General features: G+C 41.1%; 1 protein-coding gene across 3 annotated transcripts in view; it reads left to right on the forward strand.

Moving 5' to 3' along the window:
* Window positions 1-12428, forward strand: part of PARN (poly(A)-specific ribonuclease) — a 156693-nt gene that overhangs the window by 22254 nt on the left and 122011 nt on the right. For all 3 annotated transcript variants that reach the window (XM_058570015.1, XM_058570016.1, XM_058570017.1), the window contains exons 10-13: window positions 11-53; window positions 1396-1476; window positions 4926-4982; window positions 9503-9580. In XM_058570015.1, the coding sequence (XP_058425998.1) occupies window positions 11-53; window positions 1396-1476; window positions 4926-4982; window positions 9503-9580 (259 nt within the window). The remainder of the gene's footprint in view (window positions 1-10; window positions 54-1395; window positions 1477-4925; window positions 4983-9502; window positions 9581-12428) is intronic.

The raw sequence follows: 12428 nt of genomic DNA on the forward strand, positions 1-12428 counted from the left end.
TTTTCTTTAGGTACCCCAAAGGCATTCATGTTGAGACTTTAGAAACTGAAAAGGTAACCCCAGGAATTACCTAGTGCCAACATTAAGCACATGCAATGATACATTGACATGTTGAAAGTCAGAGTTTACTCCTTGGCTCTGCTACCTATGAGCTGGGTGACTTTGGGCGAGTCATTTCACTTCACTGAACTTCATTTTTCTCATTTGTACATTGGGGGTGAGCATGATAATGATGATCTACATCTATCTCACAACTTTTTTATGGTGATCAAGTGGGTAAACGCAAGTGAACATGCTTTCTAAACTTGAAAGTATGCAGATGTTAGTACATGTTCTTATGATGGCAGAAAGCTGTAATGATATGCATGAAAAATGGCTTTCTGTTATGTGGGCAAATAAAATTAAATTTCAGAATCTGGGGCATAAGCGTAAGCATAGCTATTGTCATATATTCCCAAGGTGTGCTGGTAGAACTGATGCGTAGTGGTGGGCTCATGGTGGGTTCCTTTTGCAGGATTTTAGAATTTTAGAATTTAATTGTTGCTCTTAAGTCAGATGTCAAATTAAATAAGAGATTAAGAAAATTAGGGGCCGGCCCTGTGGCTTAGCAGTTAACTGCGCGTGCTCTACTACTGGCAGCCCAGGTTCAGATCCCAGGTGCGCACCGACACAGTGCTTTTTGGGCCATGCTGAGGCAGCGTCCCACATACAGCAGCTAGAAGGATGTGCAACTATAACATACAACTATCTACTGGGCTTTGGGGAAAAAAAGGAGGGGGATTGGCAATAGTTGTTAGCTCAGGGCCAGTCTTCCTCAGCAAAAAGAGGAGGATTGGCATAGATGTTAGCTCACGGCTGATCTTTCTCACAAAAAAAAAAAAAGAAAATTAAAAAATCTTGCTGAAGATAAATCTCAAACTTTGACATAGGAGGTTTTGTGGTGTGTTTAATTGATACAAAATGCAGTATATGACAAAGAAGGTGCTATAGTTGCCTGACAAGTTACCAGAAAAATCCAGGAATTTTTTCTTATGTTAATGAAATATGGTACAGAAATTTTATTTCAAAACCAGCTACTTAGAAATTCATTTTCAAATGCAGTGTAACATCTTAGTGTTCATCATGGGAAGTGTTGTATTCTCGTAGTCTGTTGATACTTTTAACGGAGTCTGTTGGGGTGAATTAATAAACCATGGGAAAATGTTATGGAATCAGAGGCAGAATTTTGTTTGTAATGCATCCACTCAACTTTTGGTGGCTTTTCAAAATACTTTGTGTGTTTAGCCCATGAAAGACTGCAGTGGTAAAAATTATAACTTCTAATGGTAGCAGAATCTAAATTTTGGGGGCTCAGGTTGCTTCCAGAAAATTGTATGTCTGCTTTATGTCTTTTAGAAAGAGCGATATATTGTTATCAGCAAAGTAGATGAAGAAGAACGCAAAAGAAGAGAACAGGAGAAACACGCTAAAGAACAGGTAATTGAGTTATGTTCGTTTCCTTTGGGTGAGAAATGGCAACAGAGATACTGATTTATTACTTTCTGTGTATTTGTAGATCATATGTTGGATTCAATTTAATGAATAGTTTTCTACCATAGAAGAATTGAATTGATAGAAAACTCTAGAATAGAATGAGGGGGACTTGAAGTTAAGTATTTAGACAAAGCCAACACAGTGAGACTGACATCATGGTTGACCAGTCTTCACTTATATAAAAGCAGCCTTATAGAAAGTCTTCTTGATTATCATTCAGAGCGTGTGTCACTGAGCTTCACTGCCCGTTAAGTAATATCTCTGTGTCTAACTTCAGGTACAGTTACTAGTTTTCCTAAAACAAAATTTAGAACATAGGATTTGACAGATTAGGATGTCGTGGTCATATTTGCATTGTTGGAACATCACCCTGGTTGCTGTCTAGAGAATGGATTCGAGTGAGTAAGACTGGAGGCAGGGAGACCAGGTAAGTTGTGGAGTAACCTAGCTAAGAGATGTCGGTGACCTGGAATAGGATAGTTAGTAGCTGGAATCTGGAGATTCTTAGAAGGTAGAATCAATGGAATTTGTGATTGGATGTGGGTGGTGAAAGAGGAAGGGAGACGAAGGAAGATGCTCCAGCCAGAAATTTGAGCAACTGAGTAGATTGAGATCAGTTCACTTAAATGGGGTGGACTGGAGTGTATTAATGGGGAGACACAGGCAGAGGAGGCCAGGAGTGGGTTTGGGTGTGAGTGGATGTCAAGCTCACACATATATAAGGCAGGGCCATATCTGACTGATTCAGCCAGTAAAGACACCATAAACCACTGTTAGATTTAGGCAGTTTATTACTTATATAGAGACGGACAGTCAGCTGAAGGTGCCAACTGCATGTGATCCTCGTCCCACACACCAAATAGACAACACTGAAACAAAAGGGACCAGGTGACTTGCAGCGTGAGTTGTGGATCCCCCATTACGGAGGAGCCAGCTCTAGACTGCAGCTAAGGGCTTTTATATTCTGTAGCTCTATTCTGAAAGGTGTGGGGCAGAAAGCGCTCTGCCTCATCAGAACCTGGGAGGTGGTGAGAAACTATCTCCTGACAGCATCCCAGGAGACAGAGGGAGGCGAGTGGGAGGTGGCCTTGGAACAGCTCCTTACAAGCCTCTGTCACTCCTCCTCTCCTCCTGAGGTGTTCCACTGAGACGCAGGTTCATTGCAGCTCATGCCTTTGCCTGCATGGCCTATTTGAATGTGTGCAGGGTCACCAGGGCACTGTGGCAGAGCTGTCCCCTTACAGTGGAAAAAGATGTTATGTTCTTTTTTTGTCCCAATGAGGTTTTAGTTGTCCTTGGGACATCCAAGGGTAGGTGTCCTGTAGTCAGATTTGTCATTCTGGAGTGCAGGAGAGAGGTGAGGGCTAGACTTGTTTGTCGTTGGCAGAGAGACTGGGACTGGATTAGAGCACCTATAGCTTGCATGAGAAATGAGTAAAGAGGGCCTAGGGTAGGACCCTGAAGACCACCAGCATTTAAATAATAGACAGAAGTAGAAAAATTTGCCAGGAGATTATTATGACACGGCAGCCAAGGGAAGAGAGTATTTGAAGAAGGGGATGTCAACAGTGTCTGATACTTCAGAGAAGTAAGAATAAGCACTGAGATGTGGCCATTGGGTTTAGCCTTGGGAGTAGTTTTTCTTTCTTTCTTTCTTTTTTTTTAATATTCTTTCAATTTTTAAAAATTTTTAATTGTGGTAAAATACGCAACATAAATTTACCATCTTAACTATTTTTAAGTGCGCAGTTTTGTAGTGTTAAATACGTTCACATTGTTGTGCAACCATCACCACCATCCATCTCCAGAACTCTTCATCTTGCAAAACTGAAACTCTTTACCCGTTAAATAACAACTCGCCATTCCCCCTTCCCCCCAGCCCCTGGTAACCACCATTCTACTTCTGTCTATGAATTTAACTACTTTAGATACCTCATATAAGTGGAATCATACAGTATTTGTCATTTTGTGACTGGCTTTTTTCACTTAGCGTAATGTCCTCAAAGTTCATCCATATTGTAGCAGGTGTCAGAATTTCCTTCCTTTCTAAGCTAAATAATATCCCATTGTGTGGATATATCACATTTTCTTTTCTGTCTCTCTCTTTTTTTTTTTTGAGGAAGATTGGCCTTGAGCTAACATCTGTTGCCGATCTTCCTCTTTTTCTTTTTCCTCCCCAAAGCCCCAGTACATAGTTGTCTATCTCAGTTGTAGGTCCTTCTAGGTCTTCTCTGTGGGACACCGCCTCAGTATGGCTTGATGAGCGGTGAGTAGGTCTGTGCCCAGGATCCAAACCAGCAAACCTCAGGCCACCGAAGCAGAATGTGCGAACTTAACCGCTGCACCGCTGGGCTGGCCGCTACCACGTTTTCTTTATCCATTCATCTCGTAATGGATGCTTGCATTGATTGCTTTTACCTTTTGGTTCTTGCGAATAGTGCTGCTAATGAACATAGGTGTACAAGTAGCTTTGAGTCCTTACTTTCAATTCTTTTAGGTATATACCCAGAAGTGGAATTGCTGGGTCATATGGAAATTCTGTTTAATTTTTTGAAGAACCGCGATACTGTTTTTCATAGCGACTATACCAGTTTACATTCCCACCGACAGGGCACAAGTATTCCAATTTTTCCACATCCCCGCCAACACTTGTTAGCCTTGGGAGTAGTTTAAAGAGGTGAGCAGTTTCAGTGAGGGTGAAGCCCGAGAGCAGAGGGCTGCAAGTACCTAGGAGTTAAACAAGAGCCAGTAAGTGGAGAGAAGTCTTGTAAGTCATTTAGCTGTGAAGAGACAAGGAGAAGGGGCCGTAGTTACATGGAGCTTAGAGTTAAGGAAGGGGTTTCAAGGTAGGAGACAAATGAGCCTATTTAAACACTGTTGGGAAGAAAATGGGAGAGAAGAAACAGTGAAGGTGAATCTCAGAGTGCTGTGCTATAAAAATTTTGTAAAACTGTTTGACACAGAAGGAAATCAGGAATTCTGAGAATACTTGATTTGATCAGTCAGGATGGGTTTCCTTAGAATTTAACGCAGTATTGAATTTTGCCAGCAGGTGGCAGCTTTTAAAAGTTTGTGTTTTTAAGACAGTTTGATAGACTTGGAAATTTCAACAAATGATGTGAAGTGATAGGTAGACCCTAGGCACTGTTATTTTAGTAACTAATGAATAATTTGCCACTTGCTCATTCCACTTTTTAAAACGGAAGAAACGGATGTACGTAGATCATTTCAGATGGTGGTGTTTGGGGTGATAGACACAAAGCATGTGAAACTAAAGCTATCTAACTTGATATAACATTTCAGTGCTTTTCTTTTTTTGCTAGGCTTTAGCCCATTCCAGTAAGGAATATATGTATGTCAGTAGTTTTTTTTTGCTTGTTTCTTTAAATTAGGAAGAACTGAATGATGCTGTGGGATTTTCTAGAGTCATTCATGCCATTGCTAATTCGGTAAGTAAACCAGACTTTTTCTTGCTCGTTTGGATATGATTGCTGAATTATATCCAAACCATTTTTCAGAAAGCTTTTCTTGTAAAATGCATAGGAGGATTATACTATAATGTCCTTATATGGCTACATGAAACTAGTGTTTATTATTCTCAAAGACAGTAAGAAGTAGAATAAGAAAGTAAGGAATATGAGGAGAAACAATCGGGTGTTTGACTGAAGACATTTTCTCCTTCATTAGAATAATCTAGAGGATAAAAATAATTGTGTTCAGTTCTTCTGCATAACTGTAATTGAATCTTATGTCTGATAGCCTTAATAATTGATAAGTTTTAAAAATGTGCTGACCATTTGTGTAATTGTGCTAGAGGGTTGTGTGAGAGGTATGATAGGCATTTTCCTTGTGTTGTAAGGCCTTTCAGAAAAGAGGGATCCACATCTTGCATAGATAAACTGGATCATGCTGCTAGTTGTTTTTCAAATTACACATCCAAGTCAGACTGCTTGCTTGGATGCTAACTTTCCTGGAGTCTAAGACTTTCTTTTCCTTGAGTCGTTGGCCGTGAGAGAAGGAATCCGCCTCCTGGAGAGGAATCATCTTGTCCCTCCTTTGCGTCAGGGAAGCTTTAAGGCTGTGGAGACCCTCTCAGAGTTCCGTGGCTGTCTCACTACCAGGGGCAGGCTTGTCAGAACAGGACACTTGAGGGGAGGCACGCCACCGTCCTCAGCTGGGGACAACAGAAGTTACAGAGCCTTGTGAAAGAAGAGGGCTGGCTCACTAGGAGCTCTTTCTCTCAAGTCAGCGAGGTAATCAGAACGGATAGCAAGTTGGATGAGCCTGGAGAGAAACAAAGAAGTGACTAAGATAACAGGTATCCAGGAAAGCAGAGAGGAGTTTCTGGTCACGTCTGCTTTCATTGTCCACACTCACCCAGCAGACTTCAGATAAGTGGTTGATTTGACTGAGGCTGGCCCCAAAATACAGACATGTGGGCATGACTTGGCTTTGAGCGCTCTCATAGCCATCATGACAGTTTAGTTTGCTTTTCCAGGATTGGGACATTTGTTTGCCTTCTAAAGATTCAGATGCCTTAGCTTGCTGTGCCTCTGCTTGTGATTCCTCTCCGTTGCCTTTCTTCTACAGAATAATTCATAGTCTGTCGCTGACCATTGGTAGTGAACATCACAAAGCGTACTACGAGAAAAAGCCCTATTTATTAGTGATCCAGACATTTCAAATTGAGGATTCACATACCTTAAAAAAATTGTAACATAGTTAGGCTCTGTCTGTACAGCCAGTGAACAGTAAACACTCTGAAATATTTATATCACAGCCAAATTCTTTTCCTGTCACTCTTTGTAGTAAATGTATGTTTTCTGTAGTTTCATACAAGTTTTCATTTTGTACTAATTTTACACTCACAGAAAAGTCGTAAAAATAGTAGAGCTTCCATATATCCCTCACCCAGCTACCCCTAACGTTAGTATCTTACATAACCACACAGTTGTCAGAGCCAGGAAATTAACATTGGTGCAATATTATGAACTAAACTGTAGACCTTATTGGAATTTCACCAGTTTTTCCACTAAGTCCTTTTTCTGTTCACAATTCTGTCTGGGATCCCAATTGCACTTACTTGTTATTTCTCCTTAGTCTTCTGCAGTCTGTAACAGTCTTTCATTGTCTTTTATTTTTTATTTTATTTATTTTTTATTTTTTGTGAGGAAGATTGGCCCTGAGCTAACATCTGCCAATCCTCCTCTTTTTGCTGAGGAAGACTGGCCCTGGGCTAACATCCGTGCCCATCTTCCTCCACTTTATATGGGACGCCGCCACAGCATGGCTTGACAAGCGGTGCGTTGGTGCGCGCCCGGGATCCGAACCAGCGAACCCCGGGCCGCCGCAGCGGAGCGCGCGCACTTAACCGCTTGCGCCACCGGGCCGGCCCCTCATTGTCTTTTATAACCTTGATATTTTTAAAAAGTATTGATTGTAATTTTGTCGAATGTCCCTCAGTTTCGATTTGTCTGATCTTTTCTCATGATTGGATTGAGGATGTATAGTTTTGGCAAGAACACCATAGATGTTGACCTTGGTCACTTGGTTAATGTGGTGTCTGCTGGATTTGTGCACTATAAAGTTACTATTTTTCCCTTTATGGTTAATAAATATCTTGGGGGGCTGGCGTGGTGGCGTAGCAGTTGTTTGCCTGCCCCCACTTCGGCAGCCCGGGGTTTGCAGGTTCAGATCCCAGGCAGGGACTGACGCACCGCTTGTCAAGCCGTGCCGTGACAGCGTCCCATACAAAGTGGAGGAAGATGGGCACGGCTGTTAGCCCAGGGCCAATCTTCCTCAGCAAAAAGAGGAGGATTGGCATGGATGTTAGCTCAGGGCTAATCTTCCTCAATAAATAAATAAATAGGTAAATAGATAGATAGATATTTATATATATATATATCTTGAAAGTATGAGTATATGTCTTGGAAGAGATACTTTGAGACTATGAAAATCCTATTTTCCTCAAACCTTTGCCCACGAATACAGCATCTATTGGTGGATCTTGCCTGCAGCCATTATTACTCTGGCGTTCTGATGGCGCGTTTGATTCCCTCTTTCTTTCTACATCTGTTCTTGGAATTCTTCTATAAGGAAGAGCTGTCCCTTCTCCCCTGTTTATTGAATCATTTTCTAATGTAGCTGAGTATGGACTCAGGGACATTTATTTTACTCTACAGATTATAATCTAGTATTGTTTATTTTGTTGCTCACATTGCACCACCTTTGGTGGTTGGAGCTTCTTCAGTTTGGCTCCTGTGTCCTTTGAACAAGTCCCCAGCCTTTTGTGAGCAACTCCTTATTTTCCTGCAATGCAAGGTGTTCCAGACTCATCTTGCATTTTCCCTGCCTCAGCTCGAGAGTGGACAGAGCTGAGAATGATGCATGTGTATAACCATGCATATAGTATACACACATTTCTGTGTCTGTCTGTTATATATATATAAAAAACCATGCCTTTATACTGATAGCTCAGATTCCAGTTCAATACCACAGAGTGTATTTTAGTCTCCTCTCTTTTCTTATTTGTAACTTCTTTCTCCAGCAGTGGGAAATCCAGTTCTTATGATTTGCATTATATGTACTTGTTTAAATCTTTTATACATGTAAAGAAGTTTCAGAATTACTACCCCTACCCTGTGAGCAGTGCATTTAGTGACTAGTCTACAGCATTTATGTGCAGCTCTTTTTGTCTTTAGCCTTACACTATCTAGTTAAGATGCTGATTTCATAGTTAGTTCTTTTCTTCCCAGGCTCCTTCAGTGTGGTTATGGGATTCATTTGTAATACAGTTGGGTTTGCCTTGAGTGCTTGTATTCCATTTTGGATTCCCTCCAGATCTTTTCTGTGGTTTCAATCAATTCTTAGTATTTTAGCATTGTATAGGTATTCAGAAGGTTCACAAACACAGAGCCAAAAGGAAAGCTTGTCTGTAGAGTTGGGAGATTTTGTGTAGAATTATTTATGTCAAAGAATTGTGTATAGCCCTGTGAGTCCAGGAGTGTTACTCTCAAGGTCCACTGGGATCTGAGTAAAAAGCTCCACTGTAGCTTTATGTTAAAAACGGTGTCACCTGGCTAGCTAAATCCAAGTTGATGTTCCATTTTGGTAGTTTAATTTTTATCAAAATGGAGTAACTTATGGCACACATATTGTGCTTTAGTTGGTTGAAAAGCAATGAATTTCATTGGAAATGGTATTTAATTAAGAACATGCCCCATGAATTTTGACATAGGTGATGAAGGAAATAATTGAAAAATTCTGTTTAATGTAATTAGAAATTAGTTGTTTTTACCTTTTAGCATTGTTATGAATGTATGACAATAAATGAGTTGTTTTAAAGAATACACTTCTAAGATATCTGGAGTTTGTTCACAGATTATTTGATGGTTCAAGGTACTTAGCATTCAGTTACTTTTCTAACTTGAGCTCTTCAATAAAAATTTTATTATTTCTGATTCTTTTTTTTTTTTTTAAACTTTATTTTTATTTATTTTTCCCCCCAAAGCCCCAGTAGATAGTTGTATGTCATAGTTGCACATCCTTCTAGTTGCTGTATGTGGGACTCGGCCTCAGCATGGCCTGACAAGCGGTACGTCGGTGCGCGCCCGGGATCCGAACCTGGGCCGCCAGCAGCGGAGCGCGCGCACTTAACCGCTAAGCCACGGGGCCGGCCCCTGTTTCTGATTCTTGAGGGTGGCAAGATGAACAAAAATCAGAGAAAAAGATAATGAAATAAAAATCACTTGGAGCTTTTACTTTGCATTCTGGATTTAACACCACAAAATTTAAGAGAAATGAAGCCAGCCCTAAATTATTTATTTGCGTATATTTATACCTTTTTTTTTAACGTCGAGAAGTGAGGTTAGTAGAAAATTCTCGTGGAATCTGAGCCATACATTTCACTCACAAGCCCCAATATGGTTTTGTACCTGGAAGTCTTTTTCCTAACCTTGACTTTCTTTAGGGAAAACTTGTTATTGGACACAATATGCTCTTGGATGTCATGCACACAGTTCATCAGTTCTACTGCCCTCTGCCTGCGGTAAGTGACTCGTCAGCCTGTGTTAAAAATTCATGATTCTTTATTACTGAGGAAGCGTTCTCACTTGGATGCTGTTTCCTTGTATGCAGTATGTTCCCAAAGAGAGAGTCTCCCAAAGAGAGAATTTCATGCGCTTGGTTGTACATTTTTGAAGAGATGTGCATACAAGCCATTTTAAGGGGTCTTCAGTCATCTGCCATTGCCAGAGCAAGGTTAAACCTTCGTTTCATCTTGATGTCAGTGGTTTGCTCAGTTAGTGCTGGGCAGGGGTTCCTCGGCCACAGGTGTGGTCTTATAGTCGGTACTGCTGACTTGAGACATAGCAGGGCCATTGAAGGTGAGTGGTGCTTTAGAGTCAGCTGAACTGGATCAGGTCCTAGAAAATTCTTGATTACCTCCTGCTAGGCTGCTTCGCTTAGATTCTCTGTTGACCCTGGTGTTTTTTCACTCTTGGAGCCAAGTCATCTCAGTGCACCAAAGCATGAGCTGCTTTGGTGGCACAGGAAAAGAGTTCCTCTTCTCTCTCTCTCTCTTCTGCTCCCTGAATCCCTCTCCTTTATTTTCACACCATAATTTCTGTCCTTTAGCGATCTCCCAAACTTTCATAACTTCAGCTGAACACACCGACATCTTTTTTTTGTGTGTGTGTGAAGAAGCTCAGCCCTGAGCTAACATCCATGCCAATCCTCCTCTTTTTTTTTTTTTTTTTTACTGAGGAAGACTGGCCCTGGGCTAACATCTGAGCCCATCTTCCTCCACTTTATATGGGAGTCTGCCACAGTATGGCCTGACAAACGGTGCATCAGTGCGTGCCCGGGATCTGAACCCGGGCCGCCAACAGCAGAGCGTGCGCACTTAACTGCTACGCCATGGGGCCGGCCGCCACACTGACATCTTTATCTCCAGCTGTGATCTCTCCTCAGATCCGAGTACACAGTTCATGCACCTGCTGACTCCACACATCTGCGCCTGGATAGCCTTCAGACTAGGTGGTATTTAGGATGTCTCAAACGAAATATATAACTTACACAACCTTTCTTTTCCTTCTTAGTGTTTCTAAACCAGTCTCTTACTTTCTCTTGATTCCATTACTATAAATGATACCCAGTCACCAACACTATTTTTAGCGTCAGTTTGACTCTTCCTCTGTCCTCCAGATCCAGTCAGTTGCAAAATCTTGACAATTTTATCTGCATGCTATTTATCACATCTGGATTGCAAGTAGCCTTGTTTATTAACTGGAGTTTAGTAAACTCCAGGCAGAACTCCCTGTCTCACTTGAACCTTTGTTTACTAAACAAGGTTTAAACAAGAGATTGCCTATCCTTTAAATAAGAGGTTGGCAAACTTTTTTTGTTAAGGGCCAGATAGTAAAATATTGGGCTTTCTGTGCTGTGTGACGTCTGTCACAACTCTCAAACGCTGCCATTGTAGCCCAAAAACTGCCACAGAATGCATAAACAAATGGGTATGGCTTTGTTCTCATAAAATTTTATTTAAAAAGTAGGCAGTGGGCCAGATTTGGCCTGCAGGCCATGGTTTGCCAACCCTTGCTTTAAACTGCCACTACTTCTGGATTGGGAGATACCCACTTTAGAGTTCAGTCTCATTTATACGTCTGCAAAGCCTCAGTTACTTATGTTTCTTATGTGACATTGTTCCTTTAGCACCTTGATTACTTGCCTTGGAAAAGTCCAGCACAGCCCAGCCACGAATACAGTGGGGCTGTTGCTCCCTTTGTCCTATTTCTGCAAACTTAAGGTTCTCACAGCTTTTCCTGATAACTGTATCACCCTCTGGGACTCAAAGGCTTGTGAGTCTCAAATGTGATGGGTACGAGTTTGCATTGTATAAATCTAAAGAGCTAATATTTATTTCACATCAGCTACTTCTTATTGGCCGAAAAGACCAAAGTAGCGCTTCTCTCATGACTTTTTAACCTTTAAAGCAATGAAGTTATCAGTAAGGAAAGAGGAAAGTAAATTTAGTACTGTGTTTATAGGTGTTTTGAATACCAAACAGAGCTTGGCACATAGGAGGCATTAAATATTGATTTAACAAATGAGTATCTTCCACCAGTTTTATAATCTTCTGTTGTTTGGCTCTATTCACATCACTGACCCTTCTCAAAATTCTGAACTAATCCCATATTCTTTGTTTTTCTATAGAGTTGACTCTTTTTAGCCTGGCGTACCAAGCTTTCTATAATCTGGCCCAACCTTCTTGTGTAGTCTAGTCACTCGTTACTCTCCTTATTCTCAACCAGGCTCGTTTGTTCCCTGGGAAGTGCTTTGTGTTTTTTCTTGTGTGTGTTTTTGGTATATAATTTCCTCCAACTTGACTTGTCTCTAGCTTTTCTCAATGTTTGCTGTATGCACCTTTCCCTGTATTACCAAGGTCCAGCTTCTGCCTCTTGTCTGAAGTTTTCCCTGCCTGCTGCCTTGCCCAAGAGGTGATTTCTCCTTTCCCTGAGCTCCCTCAGAGCTGTGTACCTCTTATGCTGCATAAATTGTGTTTTTACAGCTTATCCCTCTCCTCCTTCTAGATGATTGGCTCCATGGACAAGGAGCATAATGTTTTTGTTGTCTGTGTCTAAATGCATAGCGTACACTCTGTATGTAAGCACTTAATAAATGTTCACTTGAATGAAACTAGTTTTGAATCAAATTCTAGTAGAAGAAGCACGTGATTTGTTGCAGAGTAAGAGGTGGGTTAGGGTAAGTTGTCTCATCCCTTACTTTATTACTGAGGTGACCTGAGTAAGTTACTTAGCTTTTTTGTGTTCTGTCATTGTCAAAGGGAGAAAATGGTTTTCTTCCATCTGCTTTTAGAAGAAGTGATGAGAATA

The sequence above is a fragment of the Diceros bicornis genome, chromosome 26 (genome assembly GCF_020826845.1).
Source record: "Diceros bicornis minor isolate mBicDic1 chromosome 26, mDicBic1.mat.cur, whole genome shotgun sequence".
Lineage (NCBI taxonomy): Eukaryota > Metazoa > Chordata > Mammalia > Perissodactyla > Rhinocerotidae > Diceros > Diceros bicornis.